Genomic DNA, 19,248 nt, shown 5'->3' on the forward strand with positions numbered 1-19,248 from the left:
ACAAAGAATTCAATTAATTGTGAAATTAACGAGATGATACATTTAATATAAATACATGTGGTCGATTTCAAGAAAGAGAAGAAAGAAGGAAACAAGGAGGAAGAAAAGAAAGAAGGGAGTAGCAAAAAGGAGAAGAAAGAAGGAAGCAAGAAAGCTGAAATATAAGAAGAGACAAAAGACAGTAAGGAGAGAAAGGTGAGAAAGAAAAGGCGGGCTTTCAGATCCAGCAACAATGCCATACAGATACTCTTAACCGTATTCAAGTTCGTAAACAAGAAGTATGCTTTTGCCTGGATCAATTTCGGGTGCTTACCCTTTGTTGCAGTACACCGACCCGTTGCGTCAGCGGTGGTTCTCCGACAGGGCCAGTCGGTTGCACGGTATTTACCGACGCAGAGGACACCGTAGCCGCCGGGCTTGGTGCGTGTTCCATCAGAGCACAGGATGGCGATGTGCTAGTCGAGGCGGCGTCCAAAGAACAGCTAGCTGCTCCTGGGCTTGGTAAGCTCCCACCAACGCTACTACCAGAGTCTAATTCCAAACCTAACATCAATAGTATCAAACGCTTAACTTTATCCTTGAATACATTATAGTAAAGCTATGGTTACAGTAGATGTAGGTTCTTTATTTTATTCTAGGATATTTTGAGTGTAGGATATTTGTACAAGCTGTTTTACGAAGAATGAAAGGGAAAGAGGCGATATAAACACTAACCGCTACCGGTAAAACTTAATCCTGGACTCAACAATCCTTGGTGTTGCTGTTGATGAGAAGAGGTCGTTGTGGCTTGCTGCTGCTGCGGCGGCGGTTGCTGCTGCTGATGCTGCTGGTGCTGCTGGTGCTGGTGTTGGTGCTGTTGGTGTTGTTGCAACTGCACCTGTATCTGTAGCTGTTGCAGCTGCGGTTCTGATTGGTGTTGGTGGTTCTGATTAATGTGAAGCGCGAGCTCCGGGCGTTCCTTGGAGATGGGCTGATAACTTGACTCTGCTGTAGCGTAGGTCAGCCCTAATTTCGAACTGAAATGTTGAGGAACTGCTGTGTAGCTGCTCCTGAACAGAGATGGTTGTTTGTTTGTATTATTTTACGACGGTCGACGAACAACTTTCGAGTGCATCTCATTTGGTTCCTCGGAATCCTTTTTAATAGTGCGAATTTTCAACTTTTTCTTACGATTCAATGTCCAGTTCAAAGAGCACTCTCGATTTCCAATGCAACAGAACACGTGACATTCACAAACGTTAGAGAGGCGTATCGCGTGCGAACATCGAAAGCAACTCGATTCCGAGTAAAGGATTGTTCACAAGCACTTACCTCGACGTGTCGAAGCCTCTGGTTAAGGCCATGCTGTGCTCTGGGAAAGGATCGACGCTCGGTTCTACGGGAGTGGTCATTTGCCCGCCGTCCTGGCCGATTCCACTTCCAGCCGAAGCTGGCGAGTGCAAAGATTCTTCCAGAAGATCATTGCTACCATCCTCAGCTGGTAGCCTTGGTAGAAACAGATCGGCAGCGTCGCTCAGACTCTCAAGAAGAGCGGTATGATCCGAGGGTGAGTTGAAGGTCAAGGTAGCGGTGAACTGAAGGGGATCTACAACGGCGCCCGTCACCATGTCTACCATCATTCCTGTGTCGGTCATATCATAGGCGCCATACTGTCCCGATAGCAAATCGTTTGCTTGTATTTTGTATGCTGATAGATCTTCCTCCTCTTTCAGTGTCAAACCATAAGATGCGCATACATTCTGTAGAAGAGAGTATTGCTTGCCATCTTGAGCATTATACTGAGAATGCTGCGAGTTCATGTCTTGCTGTCCTGCGTCGCAGTCCATTCCTACCGCCGGTGATGGTGTCAGATATCCGTTTCCTGAGACAATCATTTTATTCATATATTAGTAATTGATTTATAGTATACTATAGCTTATTTATAGATTAGTAATATACTGCGAATATTTGTGTATTCATAATTTTATGAATACAACTAAAGAAATTATACCTAAGGGAAGATTTATATCATCTCCTAGTTATTATACATAAGGAATGAATATTTCGTTTTGGATATTTTATATATTATACAGTGACTAGAAAAAAAATGTTGCATACATTCTTATTTTTTAATATATCATGTTTTTGAAGTCATATGAAAATATTACTAATTAATCAGTATGTAAATATATAATAAATACAATACCACTTATCCAGATATCTTTGGTAACCATTATTAGCTATCATACCTTGAGTACTGTTGTACTGATTTGCGAAGTTCGCCAGATTATTCCCGCCCTTGAGCGACTCGTAGAAGGGAGGTAAAGAGCCAGTGGGTGGCGAACTCGGACCGTAATTTCCGCGGCCGTTTCCACCAGGATTCATTCCACCTCCAGCACCTCCGCCTACAGCTCCACCGCCTCCACTACCACCTGTGACTGCCCCGCCTCCGCAGTAGCTACCACTTCCGCCTGAATTCGAAGAAGAGGAACTACCAGAGTTGCTAGACCCGTTGCTAGAACCGGAACTTCCGCTGCTACCAGAAGTTGAAGATCTTCCGTGACCTGCTGCTGCGTGAACTACCTGAGGACCAGATAATCTCATAGCTAGAAGAGGCCTAGCAATTGAATTGCCGATCGCGCGCGATACTTTTGCTCCTTCACGACCTCGCTCCTCGTCCTCTTCCTTTCTCTTCGGCACGGCGTAATCGATTGGCTGTTCCTGCAAAAAATAAGTCCTCTGTATTAGCTATCAGGATAGATTTTCGCAGGTGGTTACACCAGAATTAATTAGTATATGTATGCGTGAAATAAATAGATAGGAGCGTCCTCTTTCCCGCCTCTATGAATAACAAACGAGTAATCGTTTAAAGATGCATTCAACCAACACCTTCTACATTGTTTAAGTTATTTTTGGTCGAGTTATTACACTTTTTTTTTTTTTTTTATGAATATGGGAAGATCTTTATAGATGTGCAGAGTACCATAACTTTCCTGGTACCACTGACAGTTGACTATTTTAGAGATAGAGTAGAGAGAAGAGCGTGTTTGTTAACACAGGCCATAGTAAGGTAGCATGGAAGAAATTCAAGCGATTAAAAATTCACTGTCAAGTGAAACATGATGAAGATACCTGTTCCGGTTCGTGAACTTGTGGCACCTCAATTTTATCCTCCCTCCTAGATGTTGACTGACCTTGTGAAGGCACCCTCTGAATGACTGACACTCTAGTCGGTGGTTCGACTCTTGGCGTTTTTGGAGGAGTGTCGGGTCTGGGTAGCACCAGCTTCTCCGATTTCGAGAGAAATTGAGTAGCATCGCTAGAGGAGGGGACTATTGGTGGGCTGTTATATTCCTTACGTTCTGCCCTAGTCAGTACGTGTCCTCTGCTCCCGTATGGTACGTCTCCGCCGAGAATACTCGAGATGAATCGACGCGGCGGTGTATCGGTTGGAGTACTCGATTGCCATTGTGGCGGTGGAGAAGAAGCTGGACTGGTGCTGCGTAATGATTCCGGGGTCGTTGCTCGATCATCGTCTGTTTTCTCGCGATCTGTATCGTTCAATCGAATATTCTTATGTTTACATAATATTCCCGTTCCGAGTGTTTTTGTTGCAGCCGTATTATGTTTGGATTATTGGATTATTTTTGGAGTATCTTGATGCATCATCATGATCGGATGAATCAAAAAAAAGAAAAAACAATTAAAAGGATAACAGGATGATATGAAGCTTTAGCTCTAAAAGCCGATTTTTTTTGTTTTAAACATTCTTGATAAATTCATTCGTCGTAGGTCGATCGTCGTTGAGAGAGAAGACTGCTCGATGATTAAAATTCGCAAATTTAGTTCGGCTCAGTTGGCGACAAAATTTTAATGCTTGGTGCGTCTGGAATAAGTAATGAGCATACGGTTATAATATGGGCTCTCGTCGTCGTGGAGTCAGGATGGTTGAATTTACGAGCAACCTTGAGGAGGTTCGTAGGTACCGTATGCTATACTCTCTTTCTGTGCGTCCTTCACGCACTGCCTCGTAATTCGTCCTCGAGCAGCAACGTTGTTTCGCACACGATATAGCCCTAGCTACCATTAAAACTCATTCGAAAAACCGCTTCTCTCATGAACGGTGACGGGCGTTAAATCCTATCAACCGTTTAACATGTTGATGTCAGCGTGCATCACCGATGGGTCACGCGAGTCTGTCCCGTGAGACGACATGTATAGCCTGTGGGTCACACGAGTCTGTTTCTTGAGGCAACGTGCATCACAGTGTATTTCACTTATATTTCACAAAATAGGTAGTACAAAATAGGTTTATGTTATTTTATCTCAACGATATACGATATATCTCAACGATAATATCTACAACGATCATAATATGTTGTTACTTTTTTGATTTTATTCGTAGCATACTCTCTACCTTTTACTCTAGAAATGCGTTTATAACATTGTTTACATCGTTGTCTCGTTTTACTCGCGGGCCCTTGGTACGACTGTAGAAAATATGAATGTTTTTTGGGCAGTACTTTATTTTCACTTGGCATTTCTTCTCTGTGGGGATTCACTGAACTTAAAAGTTGATCAATAATTTTTCCCCTGAAAAATAACACACCTATGATTTTTGGAAATAGCTAGCATAAAGTTAAAAATTGCGATCGTGTTGAACAGTCTAATATGACGCTGCGCCGCCCCACGAAATAGACCGTGCATTCGAGCGCCACCTCACACAGAAAACCCTGAATATCGGTCACTGAGTCAACATGTTAATTTGCCTCATAAAAAATACGAAGAAAGAATGAACCGTATGAAAAATTGTACGAGAATATATTGGAAAAATTCAATGGTTAAAGAGAAATGTGCGAAGAGAGAAGCACACTACAACGTATTTGCAATACGTCTTCCGTATCACTTACAAAGTTTACATAGCAATTGGTAAGACTACGATCGACATTGAAAGTCGACCGATTCGAAATTTACTGGCTTACGCTATTTCTACCAACGTCTACGATCTATTTCGCCTTACGGTTATCTCTTCCACATACGCTACCTTGTTCAAGCTCGTGTTACAGCTACACGCATTACCCGATCGAACGACGCTCTTGAATATAAAATAACGATAACCTTGCGAGTACAAGTAAAGCGAGTAAGCTACGCGATTGCAACGGCGTGCAACTTTCCATCGTTCGACAATGATATTTACGGCGGACAAACGCGAACAGGAGGAGCGCCCTTCAAGGACAGTCTGAGAGGCAATTACACGCAGTCTCGGATCGCTTGATCGGTCGGGCCGGGGCTGAGGCATCTGGCTGTAGAGTCGGATTCGTAATTTCTCTCTATTACCGGGATCCGCTTGGGTCTGCGTTCTCTTGACTTTGACACCGACTGTGTTTCGCGAATGGAGCACGAGGACATCGTGTCGGCCAACGAAGCCATTCGAGCGGAAACCAGGAAACCAGTCGCGAGGACACGCTACTTTTTGTGAGCACGTGCGCGCCGTCTATATGGGGCCAGCGACGAGGAAAGCCTTTTCCGCTCTGCGCTTTTTTAACTTTGATCGCGCTTTCGACTATCGATTCGAACATGGAAAAAGTTTTTTCTCGTTTACGACTGACAATCTTAGTGATATGAGTCAGTCTACCGCTATTTTTCAGAAAACGATCCATGCGTGCGTACTTTACCTTAATTATAATACAAATCTCGTTGTATCTCTTCATATCGTAGAAATGTAATACGGCGGAGAACAAAGTTAAAAGTTAATTAAATATGAAATGAAATGGACGATTTAAAAACTGAAATACCACAACCGAATCGAAATGCTCGAAGAGCTATGTACGTATCTCGTAAGAGGTGAGGATTTCAGGAAAAAAAACTCGGGAAAGGAACTCTCGTTTCGCTAGCAATCTCAATTTTCATTGCTACTTAATTCATCACTTCTTCAACGTCTTCAATGTCTTCAACGTCGTAATAGTCTGCTATCAATCAGAACCGATCTTCGATATTTCCATACAGTACATGACACCTGTCATCATCATTAGGATTTTGAACGTCCTTCGTTCCAGCGCTACCAGCAGCGATCGCGACAGCTCCGTCCCTGGGGCGAAACGCGTTTCTACGAGCGGAGATTTCATGGTTCTATAGAGACGGTGGGTCAAACGTTTAGAGAATGCTTCTAACGACGCGTCTTTACGCAAGCGGTTGCGTCACACCTCCAAGTCGAAGGTAACAACGGGTCCGCGGTAGAGAGGAACCAAAATGGCGGGTTCTGTTCGCGGTTGAGCAACCTTCAAACAGAATCGGCCCGTGTACGTGAGATCCTCCGACCAAATCCCTCGAACAGGTCCGGGGCCGTGCTATAAATACCTGCGCGAGCTTCGTGACCGGCGTACCGATCTTTTTCTTCCAGTCGCGTCTTCCCTCCTCCAAGCAATTCTCTATCCTTCTCTTTCCCTCCTTCTACTCTTCCGTCTGGACAGAGAAGAAGAAAGGGAGGCCACGAGAGAGCGAGAAGAAGAAACAAGAACCGGTACTTCGAGTCTGCCTCGGCAGGAACGAGCAGCTCCCTGCCGAGAGACTAGCGATGCCCATTCGATTGTCCGCGTTGCGAGTTTTCGAGCAATTTAGCTGTACCGAGGATCCAGTCGCCTCGAGTCCTTATCGAGAGTCGAAGATCGAAGAAAGAAAGAGGGAGAGAGAGAGAAAGAAAAGAAGAAAAAGAGAGAATGAGGGGGGAGATCTGACCGGTTGGGAGTCTTGAAAGACCGAACGGTCTCTCGGTGAACGAGAAAGATCTGATAGCTGTTCAAGCCTTGACCGTACGCAACACCCTCGTAACGTTCGTTCTATATTAAACTAACGTTCTCTATATGTCTCTCTACCATGTAATTTTAAACGATCGAAATCTAACGCGAAACTCGCGCCGTGCTCGTTCTATCACAGAGAGATTATTTCGTCGTGTAGTTTGTACAAGGTAACGTTGTGGTATGTGTCAAATAATACATTAGTAAACGGTGTAACAGATTACAACATTGGAACGAGTACTTTTCAAGTTTTATCACAGACAGAAAAGATCCTTTGGGTTTTATAGATTCTATCATTCCCGTGAGAAATAAATCACATTTATAATCGCGAAGATCAAAACCGACCTAATCACCATTGATTCGTCTTTCTTCCCTTTTAATCTCCCAATTATAGGAAACTTCTGGGCTAAATCTCACGAAAGTACTGGATTACGACCAATGTCGCTACTGTCATCAGAGATAGCTGTGTCACGAAGAAGACGAAGCGACAGTCAACGAGGAGCAAGTGCATTGTAGAAAAGTTGAAATCAACGTCAGGAGATCGCGTAACATTGAGTATGCGTCATTGTAAACGGCATCGCGCGCGGGACCGCGCGGTTTACGATATCGTCGCTTAATCTCCTACTATAAATTCCGATTCCCGTACCGCTGGTGATTTTGTCGCGTAGTTGACGGGTTTTCCTCGTTACAGAAGCCAGAAGATACAACAGAGATACTATGATAATAATGTTTCAGCTTGAGCCGGCGCACCGCATAGACAGTTCCATTTTAAATGAGGCTCCGCGAACTCGATCGCTATAAAGATATGGTCCAAGGCGAGCGAGAACGTTCGACCGAACCTCACGGTGCTCAACGTTAAAAAGTAACGGGTTGAAGAGTCTCCAATGACGAACGCAATGACGTCGCGTTTGCTTTTTTCCTCCGGTCGTTTATCTATCGCCTTTTAATGACTCGCATTTTATTTCTTCGGTTCGCGCTGTCGTAGCGAAAAATACAACGTCTTGAGCATTAGTAGTTGCATCGTGTATTTAAATCGTAGCCTACGTTTGAAATACGACGAAACACGACTGTACAGTTTTTTTCTTAAAAAACGACGCAAGCGTAACGCTATTTCATCTTTTTCCGATTGAAAGTCTTGAGGCAACGAAGAGATGGAAGAAAATGCAGATATTATTACTAATATTGAAGAATTTATATCAAATTGGAATACCAAAAAGAAAAATGACTAGAAGATGAAATTATATATTCCTGCAGCGATCCCTTCTATCGTCGATAATATCTGTATATCACATTATCATTGATTGCAGCATTATGAGGATTGTATAGAAAAACTCTACAACATCTATGTATATATAGATCTAAGATCTGGAGAGGAAGAGAACGATTGTTCTTCGTCGAAACCCTATAGGAATCATACGAACACGAAGTTCATGATCAGAGAGAAAAAGAGGCAAATTGGATATTCTGGCGGGAGAAGCTTCTGTCTTGTCAGCTATTGGCCTGGCGGCAGCTTCGTGGCTGGTTGTTGTCTGCTCCATCGAATGCCTCGACTTAGTCGACCTACTTACGCTCCGACCACTCCCTTAAATCCTTTTTTTTTCTCCAGTTTTTCCTTTCCTTTCCTTTTGGCTACCCGCGGAGCTACGAACCTTCACCGCTTACACGCCATCGTTTATTCGCGTTCACGCGGATACACAGACGGCCCAAACAATGCGCTAATTTTGTCTTTCACTGGTTGATCTCTCGCTTCGGTACTTTTCAGCCATTCCAACCAACTGGTGCGTTTGTGTCTCGAAAGCGTACCATTAAAGATTTGTAATCGATTCACAGTGCAAATTTTGCATTACTCCGAGGCTCGTTCGGGACGACTGCTAGATTCGTTTTATCGGTCGCGAATCTGACTATTGCGGTAAATCAGAAGTAATTACATACAGAGCGTTCGATGAAATCGCTTTACTCCTTCCTTCGGGGAAAATAATTTTTGCGCTTGTGATTTTGATTGATTTGTTGAGTAATTTGATCAAAATCAAATTCATTCAGCGAAAAGTAACATGTACATCATGATTCGGCTATTTTAACTTGTAAATAGCAACCTTTGTAATATGTATATATATATATATATATATATATATATACATATTACAATATGTATATATATATATACATATATATACATATATATGTCAAGCTTTGCCCAATCGAACGATAGAGAATTTGATCAAAGGTACCACAAATAACAGTAATTGTTCACGTCAGATAACTATAACTAGGACTATCACAATTACATAACTTCGTGGAGTCTATAAATAATCCAGGTCATGCTTATGGGGGATTAAAATGGGGAAAAAAATCAAATGGAAGAATCAGATCCAGACGTGAAGTGCAAACTCGGCAGTAAACTCATGCTCAACACACGTACACGAGCAATAAGGCGTGACTATTGTAAAGAATGCGCATCGCCAATAATAATATGATCGACATTGTTCCGATGTGACATTTGCATCGAATCAATGTCAGTTGGTTATCACGATGATCAAGGGATAAAGCGTGTATCGTTCTTAACCCTTTGCGGACGGGTCCGCTGGACGAGCGAGCGTCGTTGTGGACGAGAGGTACTGGTGCGCGCAGTTGAGAAAATATATACGCTGAACGATTGCGTTCTTCGTTGTTGAAACTTGTAGTATTTTTTTCAAAATTTAGTTCATCACTGTCACTATTTCTGTTGTGTATTCTTGTTCAACGGAGTTCATTTTCACTATCTGAAGCACTGTCGTTGTGTTCTATTCTGTCAGGTTCAAAATAATATTTGTACTATTATTATCGAACATGTGCTTTCTGGATTTTTTAAGCATCGTGTATAAGGTATTATAAAAAATATATAAAATATATAAAAAGCTTGCTGATTCGTCTGGTAATGCCATTGAAAGACTGAAATTCGTCCTGACTCGACCATCATCCTACATTGCGAGTTTACGTTAAACGTATAGTTTTCTTTCATCAAAAAGTTATTACTGTTTAGTTTACTATACCCATGCGTAAATACGCATAAGATTATCGCTCAGAAAAATAGAAGTATGCCAGACACCTCAAAATAAGTACTCGGAACTGTGAACAGATACGGGTGGCTATATACCGGTACTCGTCCGCAAGGGATTAATTATTATTATAATTAAGAGCCGCGTAAAATGCAATAATTCGTGTACCGTTTTTATTCGTAATAATCGCAGAGCCCATAAAAATGTACACAGGGATTTGTGTTAATTATGGAAGCTCTGCATATTTTATGAATCACGTGTCGTATCATTAAGAAGACCCTATTTTAAAACTCTTTCTGGCACATCGTTTAAAGTTAAACGATGTTACGCATTAAAATCGTATTAACTGGCTTTGGAAAGTATCTGCACCTAAAATATGTAGGAAAAATATGTAAAACGTTCTAATATTCGTAATCTGGTGGCCGGGGAACGAAACTGGACTCCCACTTAGTTAAAGTGAATCTGCGAAAAAAAAGCGGCAACTCGAAGATGGAGCTCCTTGTTTAAGAATTCTTCTCGAGAAATGCCCGCGTTGTCTGACAATTGTTCAAAGAACGTGTCAGTGATAGATCAGCTAAATAAATAAGAGTAAGCATATAAGCAAATTTTATATACAGTATATCCGACGCTTGGAGAGCCTGGGAAAAAATGTTGATTATTTATTAACGTCTTATATATGTATATATCGTGGAGTTGTGGAAATATCAGCCGAGTCACGTTGACAGCTTCGAGATTGCGAGCAGCGTCTAGAATTTCCAGAAACTCATACAATTCAAATAAGTCCAATATACTATGTATAAGTCATGATATTTTATTGTCACGCTTGTTCCCTCCATCGTATAATTTTACAAGTCTGGATCTCGATTAATCTATATGTGTTTCTAATAACTGTTAGGAAGATCGATAACTTACTGTAATTCTTCTATGTATTGGAAACTCAAATTATATGGGAGAAAATTTTATGAAATAATTATCAATTTTCCAAAGTTGAATATTTCGAAGTTTCAAAAAGAAGAATGCCATTACGAAATCTCTTTGAAACGAACTGCATCGTTATATTTACAAATGCTAAACTACGAAAAAGAAAATACTATTGAATAACGTTAAAGTTCCAGAGTTGAACATTTTGAAAACAAAATCAATGATCGTACCCTTATTTTTCAACGAACGGAGCGCCTTATTGAACACGCGTGTATTTTGATATTACGTGCCTAATCCCCCGCAAAGAATCGGTTCCGTTGGCTTAAACTTCGCGAAGTATATGACAAGACGTGAAAAGAAAAGTCGAAGGAGGAGCGTCAGTGTGGACAGAGGAGACTAGCTGCACCGTATCTGCGTAGCATTTGCGTAGCGGTACTGTGCGTGGGTCGAAGCATCGCGAACAGCAAGGTGACACTGTACACGCAGCTACACGGTTGTCTTACGTAATGGAACCGTGCACGCTGTCCCTCCTCCTGTTGTCCGTTAATTCTTCTCCGACCGTGGCCTCCCTCCTTCTAACGCGACTCTACTCTCGCGAACAACGTCTTTCTAGAGGCGCGCAACGGAAGATCAAGGCAGACTATCTTCCGCGCTTGGTCTCGTCGCTTGATGAAAAGTTGCGACGAGAGATGCAACTACTACTGGATGCACAGGCAATTCTTTCGACAGAGCACCGAGGTCTCACTACGCGTTGCGCTGTCGATGAGACCGGTGAAGTTGAAATAATCTCGATGAAATATTTTTATTGTTCGTGCGGCATATTTGACGTGGCATGGCAATCTTACCATAACAGTCATACGGCAAGTGCGAACTGACAAAATGATAAGTACGAAATATAAACATCAAATAAAAGTTCGACCTAGAGTCGACTTTGTACGACTGTACAAAGCGCTAACGTTCGACGAAGGTTACGACGAATGTAGTGTTTTTATAGACGCCAGAAACTTCATAGTTCCTTTGTTGTCCAGTTAAGTTATGCTTGAAATTCTACTATAGTAATTTAAGTAATAAAATAATGAGAGTAAAACTTTGTTTATAAGAACTTGTAAGACAAGCAGTTTATATCGGTGGAGTTTATAATGTAGGGTCTAACCTAGTCTCTCCAATATCTATAATTTTTCGTGAACATTGCTAGAAACTTATGTTGGGATAAGTGGATTCAAGAGCAAACGCGTTTAATCGGTTATACTGAAAACTCATTTAAGTAAGTGATGTTCACATAACGAAATTTTATTATATTGAGACGAAATCTTAGCTAATGCACGGTTAAACGAACTCCTGACTATTGGATCGTTGTTTGAACGTAAACTCTTATCATTCTCAAAGAGCGAAATTGGTGAACCTCTATTATCTATATATGCTGTTTATTCCAACGGGTTCAGATAGGTAAAAAGTTCTACTCAATGTTATAGGCTTGAACAGTGGAATTTTTAGCACAATATTATGTACGATTATTATGCACTCTGTGTGCATTGAAAAAATGAAAAGATTCGATACCGCAAATCACAATTACAGATACAAACAGTCTAAAGTGTTTCTCCTATCTACCGTGTTCCTTTTCTCTTTTTTCTTTTTTTAGTCATTTTCTATTGATTGATGTGATGAGCGTGGCGAACACAGAACGATGGAGAACGAGTAGAACGTGTTTTCGAGACCTACGCTGAGCCTTGACATTCGTTGCACATACGGAAACGTAATCGGCGCGTCCCACCTCTCGTTGCATTCTGCAGGAAATGCGCAGGAAAAACCGGTACGATACTGGCACACGATTAAACGAACGCGGACGGTAGTTTCAACACCAACGAGGAAAATTTTCCCTCCTTTTTCCTTGCCGTCACTATTCAGCAATGATCATAGCAAAATCGTAGCCAATGAAGCCACGCTGCGACTTTGCGTCTTTCGTATCGGGTTTAATGTTTTTGCATAAAATATTCGGCGAACACATTGACGGTTCAAAATATTTTTTTATAGATTTTTTTTATAATTTCGAAACTTATTCTTGGTTGAAACATCTTTTTCGGGCGCTCCAGGAGGATCTGGATAACCGATTATTCGAATATCTTGCGAGAAAATTGGAAAAGATTCGGAAAAATTTGAAAGATCTGAAATCGCTCTAAATCTATTCAAGAGATGTATATAACACGGCGATTAGGCGATAAATCTCGTGATCAGATTCACTTAGATTTCTAATTTAGATTAACCGTAATTGAAGTTGCAACGATGATTAATGATACCTGCTTCAGCTTTTCCCTTGCGAATGGCTACTTCAAAATTTGTAGAGCGGCAGAAAAACTTTGAAAACCATGGATATTAGCTGTTGAATTTTCATTCATGTCGTTTCATGTTTATCAGCTCGAATATTAGCTAGAATAATGATCTTTGAATAAGACGTTACGTATGCTGGTGTGTTCACGATGTCGGCAGATCGCGACCAAGTCGACGCGCCGCGGCTTCCTAATTACAGTGTTCGCCGAGCGTAATAACACGCGTCGCGAATGCAAGCCGATTCCTCTGACTCGTGGAGCTTTTTTCAATTGTGGATGGAAATGAACGGAGAAAAAAGAGAAATTCACGCTTCAGCCGAAACTCTCACCACTTTTTTCAACGATACACCTGCTTGTTTTTTGCGGTTTCTCATCGTTTTGTATCTTGCTTCAAAGCAAGTATTATATTAGCAGCAAACAATCGTTTCGATTCAAATTGACTGAATCATTGATTCATAACAGTTTTAGTCTTTTAAAAAGAGAAGATATCGAATAGCCATGCAAAATAAGAAAAAAGAAGAAGAAAAAGTAAAAGGGGATGAAGAAGATGTTCGTTTAATACGAAAAAAAAAGAAGAAATAAAGTAGAAACAGCATTGCGCGTAGATCGAAAACAAACGAAAGTGTTGGAGAAACTGGCTGGTTACAGGTGCAACGGTGCATCTGCCTTGAGAAAAAAATAAACCTCCAAGGAAGTTAAACATTATCTAAATAGTTGGAGAATGATCGCGAACTCGAAGAGAAAATCAGAGGAGAGGTGGTGGTAGCGCGCGTTCTTGCAAGGACTCGGTGGCGGTCGCAACAGATTTATCGAGCTGAGCGTTTTCTGCACTTGGCCCCTTTGCTTCGAAAGAATTTCGGTCACGGCCCTCTTGCGCCATTAGCCTCCGCGGGTCGGTAGTCGTTAATACGGCTGTTCTGTGCGGCGACCGTAGCTAAGTATGCGTGCAACGTCTGTGAACAGGTGAGTAGCGCGTGTGTGCAGCAACCAGACGACGTAGCCAAGTTCTGTCTTCTACCTGCTTACACTGCTTTCGACCGCGAGCTGAACCTGTTTTCCGCGCGGCCACAGGTCCACGCTGTGTCGTTTTAAAGCCAACCGATGTTCCTTATCGCGACATTTACCTTCGTCGTTAAATCATCCCCTCTTAAAATATCATTTAGCTGTCCTTCAATGATTTCTGTTACTCATTCAGCTGCCCGGTTTCGATTAATTAAAATATACGTACGCGATAATGCTTCATTCTTTACGAGATATTTTAGATTTTTCATCGAAATAAACGAACGAAATGGACGCGTACATTGTATAAGTGGTAGTACTTCGAGTAATTAGAAGAGGCGAAGAGCTGATATGTTTTTCGCCCGGTTGTCATTGCCATCGCTAGAGGAAACCCGTACCTTTGATACCCATATACTAATACACGCATACGCGCGTGCCTCGAAATGCACGCACGATGAACACCGCGAGCAGTGCATTGTAATTCGTCACAATGACTGCACATCCTGGTGTACTAGTCTTTGGCACAGGTGTGCGATTACCCTACGTGTCAACGACAGCCGAACGTCGCCTCTGACTGGTGTGTTCGTCTAGTCGCACACCACTCTGCATACGCTAGCTTTGGAAAGCGACACGATTTTAAATGGTATATTTTGCGAATCTCGTTCAGCATGGTGAAACAAAATTCATACGTCTCGTCGAAACTGTTCTCTATTCCCCGACCTTCGGATAGTTGGTTAAATCATACCGATATACCTTTCGATTTACAATTCTACTTTAAGGGCAATGTTTTGTTATGCTCGTCGCCAGTATTCGTATTCATCGCGTCGAATTTAACACATTCCTCGCACACGGTGATAGTACGGCAACTTGTGACGCAGTTTGCGGCTAACATCTAAATAGGATGCGTGTTCTAAACTGAATAAAACAATTGGTAGTACTATCTATTTAACGTATTGACTCGAGACTTTTCGAACTAACACAAAACAAACTAAATTAACCTAATACCGTAGAACTCTGTTTATATGTATATACGTTGATTATTTCAAGGAAATAGTAACCGATCTGGTACTCGTAACATTTGATTTTACTGGTTGAATCTATTTACCTAAACCTGAACAGCTTCTATTATATGAGTAAAACATCATAACGAGTAAGGAGAATGAATGAAATCCAATGATATAAATTACTTGTCTTACAATCAGTTCATATAAAGCAACATTCATTGTAGTTCTGAAAAAAGAGCAAGAGATTTTCTTCGCTGAATATATCCAAAGCGTTGCTAAGAAATGAAGAAATCATCGAACTCGGTTTAATTTTAAATATGCAGCTGCTCATTCATAAACTGTATTCTTCGCGAGCGCTATTTCGCTTATAGTCCGTTTCCCAACCGACGGTAAATCTTAGCCCAAGCAGCAAAACGTTCGATAAGAATTCTGATTCAAGGAATGTGAGAGTTTGATTTTTTCCGGTCGCTTTTCTATTTACGACTTCGAACCGGCCACGTCCTTCTATCACTCCCTCTCCATCGACCCGGCACGAGATTCTAACACCGGTACGCGGAGCTCGCCTTGGCCGTCGTGGAATTACAGACATTGACGATCGACTCGTGAGCGTTCCCGTGCTCCGACGTTGCGCAATTCGCGCGAGAACCGTGCGAAACTTGAAAATTCATATTGTAACGCGTTGCGTAATATCGTGTAACGCCTGCGTGACCAAATTGAACCGTAATAAGTGAAACGTGCGTAAAAAAGAGCTACGTTCTCAATGAATGCTTCCTTCGTGCTTGAACCTGTTCCTTTTTTTGCAGCCAATTACGCAAATTTTACTCGATATCTTTCGTCTATTCGCGTGTAACAGCTGAGAAGAAACAGAAACCAACGTCATTTTAAAATATATTTGATAAAATTATTTGAAATTTTATTTGGATCATTTCCTTTGATATTATTTATACTTTGATGTGGAACCAATTTCAGATTTTATATTTGAAGGATACAAATTAAAAAAATTTTGTATATCGATATAGAATGAATATTATTCGATCAATGAGATAACTATGATATGTTAGCATACGCATGTTAAGTATACGGTTAAATTATGCTACGACGAAGCGCGTGAAAAGTATAGTGACGTCCCGCGTATGCGGGCATCAAAGTCTCCGGCTCGAACGTGGAAGTGATTCGTCGAGCATAGAAATCTCTGCGCGATGCGTAAATATGAAGATACGCCTAGAAAAACTCTGCACGCGTTTTGCATACGCGTCGAGTGCTTTCATCGTCACGTCAATGCGTCAGACTATTCCAGCACAGATTGTCGTTCTGATAAATCATTGAACCTCATCTAACGGGTAGACGCAATAAATTTACTAAGTACGACGACTTTAGCCGTATTAATATTCAATGGTCTCTTTATCTTTAGCGATTAACGGTACATTGATGCCAGCTCAAAGGTGTAACGATTGCTCCGCATTATCAAGGATAAATCTTTGAGTCAACGTTTAACGATCCATATACAGTGCATTAAAATGAATTTTTTACGGCACAATTGAATTAAAGATGAAAGAGAAAATCGATGTGTCGCTATCGAACTCTTACCGAGCGGCGCCGAATTAAGTCAAATTTCAGATTAATTGAATGCGCGTCAACGTCTCTACATCGGTCGATGTCATCTCGTCGATTTTTCACGTTATTTCGCGAAATTGATGTCTTCGTCAAATGTACGGTAAATAAATTTATAATTGCACGAAGGACGGCACTCGTTGCTAATAAACGTCGAATAATTTCGTCTGATTTATCGCATAATAATCGAAAAACGCAAGTAAGCGTTTCTGTTGACAGCGAGTTCCTAGAACCTTACGATCTCTTTCGGTTATCGAGGGATAGTTACGCTTATCTTGTTCCTTTGAGGATGGCAAACTTACGCGTTCTGGGTTTCGTACGTTTAATTGATATACGAGCTGCTTAATGAGTAACGTCGTCGGAAAGTAAATTTGCACCTGCGGCGCGTGATAATCGATACGAGGCCATCGACATTCAGCTCTCGAAACAACCGACCGTGTCCGTGATGCGAGAGAAAAAAGAAGGAGTGACGAAAAAGAGGAACCGGTTCGAGTCATTTTTCTAAACCAGTTTAGGACCAACTTCGTCGGTCTGTCTACTCACTATACCGTTGTAAAAGAACCGCGTCAGGCTATCATCTCGCGTTATGCTACCGAATAGGCGCCCCAGGCTAAAAAGCCAATTAACCTGTCTTCCAATCAATTACATAACTGGAAATCAATATTGATATCGCACTTGAAATATTTAAAACACGAAATTCTATATATATAGCACATAAAAATTACGGATGTGACACGTGTACATTATTGGTTTGTTTTGCTTGAAATAATGCTCGAGCGATTTAATAACACTCGTTTAGTATATGTGTAATTTCGCCGTGAAAATTTATTTTCTTACTTAATTTAAAGTTCGCTGAAATGATATTGCGTACAGTGCACGATAAATGTACATGTCGTTTACGTATTATACCGTTCTTCGGTAATAACCGTTACAAAGAGTAAGTTGTTGTTTGACAAGCGTTAAAACAGAGATAAGATCGCTACGAAATCCATAATAATTAATCGGATCTTAGCTTCAGTTTCTTTTTTAAACCGATGGATTATTTTTTATAATTACTATTGGTTTGATCATAAGATATACGACAATCATATGTTACTGAAAGAAAATTACATTTCGTACATAAATCAAGCTGAATAACTTTTAGATAAGGAAAGACAAACTGATAATTGTCTTTGATATGAATTTGTAAACAGTTAAAAAAGGTGCTAGTTTTCGAACGTTGATGCAGATGACCAACGATGAAACAATAACGCGTTATACGAAACGTGAGATAATGATAGCATTGCAAATCAAATTTGCAAACGTACTCCTAAATTGCAACGGCACCTGTGCGTCCGACTCATTTGCACCTGCGGGGTTGCCCTAAAATATTCTCGGGCACGCATTTCTTTTTTTCCTTGAGAGAGTCGAGTGTAAAAAAGTAGTCTAACCAAGTCGAAGAAAACCGAGAATTTTAATGAACTACCGAAACCGGCTTCGCAATCTTCTCGGCAGATCGACATTCATCACGACAGGGAGGAATTGTTATAATTTCTCGCGAGGTCATCGTCCAAATTTGCATCGCGATCTCTGTTAGAAAGACATCGATTTGTCATAAAACTTGACAACTCGGAATGTATAGAAGATCTATAGATACTTTATGAAATGTCGCAGCTGTGATGTATTAAAATGATATATTCATGATAAAAATATTTTGGCATCCGTTTCTATTTTCAACATTTGTATCTTTCATTATTAACTCGACGAATTTTATACATGAAATTTGCTAAAACGATTTTAATTTTTTTCCAGCTAAAACGAAAGCTGTACATTTTTCGGCATCAAGAGGAGCTAATTAAAATAAGAGAAGTTTACTTACACTGGTGTTTATTCACAATGAGACTGAGAGGTTCGGCACCATTAGTCGATGAATTCTTTCCGGCGTGGTGTGCCTCTAATAGTCTCAATTGTTGTTGATGCAATCGATTCTTGATCAAGAAAATTTTCGGCATTCTGCTGAACCTTAGCGCATGTTAACGTGACACTTCACCCTAAGGCTTCAGGCCACCATTCTCATGGTCGGCCACAGTTGCGTTCTTCAAAGACATCAACCACACTAGTAATCACTTCTGGTATCTCTCGAAGTGTCTTCTCGTCTCTTAGGACGTAATTCTAGCGACGATCAGTAATCACTGATTCTGTTGAAAAAAACCGCAATATACGGCGAAGTGTTACACTTGGTTACAAAACGAAATTTCAAGTTTGCAATGGTGTCAATGGTCCTAGTTGCGAGCTAGACGTACTTACACTTCTGATTAAAATCCACCTCGAGAAAAAGAAATATGTTGAATATTAACCAGCGAATTTTTGGATCACTTCGGTTCCCGCGATAGTCACTATTAACAACGATACACGCCAATCGCGAAGCCCAGAGATAGATTAGCCTCTCTGTTCTCGGTTAGTCCAAGGTAAAACTTCGTCTTTCTTTGTCGCGGATTTACAGTTATCTTCGACACGGAGCGCAGATTGAGCGAGAACACATGAACGGTCGAACTCTAGTGATCAACTGAAACTTCGTTGGCTCTTCGCTCGGTCGGGGCCT

At 41.1% G+C, this 19,248-nt stretch overlaps 1 protein-coding gene and 1 long non-coding RNA gene across 6 annotated transcripts in view; one reads left to right on the plus strand and one right to left on the minus strand.

Annotated features, from left to right (window-relative positions):
• LOC100643010 (transcriptional regulator ovo) overlaps positions 1 to 19,226 on the minus strand; it is a 24,550-nt gene extending 5,324 nt beyond the window's left edge. For 2 of the 5 annotated variants that reach the window (XM_012314465.3, XM_012314469.3), the window contains exons 1-7: positions 18,954 to 19,226; positions 18,526 to 18,844; positions 3,112 to 3,530; positions 2,229 to 2,700; positions 1,312 to 1,861; positions 715 to 1,049; positions 314 to 543 (exon numbers count right to left, since the gene is read on the minus strand). In XM_012314465.3, coding sequence (XP_012169855.1) covers positions 314 to 543; positions 715 to 1,049; positions 1,312 to 1,861; positions 2,229 to 2,700; positions 3,112 to 3,530; positions 18,526 to 18,658 — 2,139 coding nt within the window. In that variant the 5' untranslated portion in view covers positions 18,659 to 18,844; positions 18,954 to 19,226. The remainder of the gene's footprint in view (positions 1 to 313; positions 544 to 714; positions 1,050 to 1,311; positions 1,862 to 2,228; positions 2,701 to 3,111; positions 3,531 to 18,525; positions 18,845 to 18,953) is intronic. The other 3 variants (XM_012314468.3, XM_012314466.3, XM_012314467.3) reach the window with 3 other exon arrangements.
• On the plus strand, positions 136 to 763 carry LOC125386143. The gene is made up of 3 exons (XR_007226027.1): positions 136 to 195; positions 326 to 501; positions 639 to 763. It is a non-coding gene; the product is annotated as an uncharacterized LOC125386143 (long non-coding RNA).
• Positions 19,227 to 19,248: the final 22 nt, after the last annotated feature.

This window comes from Bombus terrestris, chromosome 12 (genome assembly GCF_910591885.1).
Source record: "Bombus terrestris chromosome 12, iyBomTerr1.2, whole genome shotgun sequence".
NCBI lineage: Eukaryota > Metazoa > Arthropoda > Insecta > Hymenoptera > Apidae > Bombus > Bombus terrestris.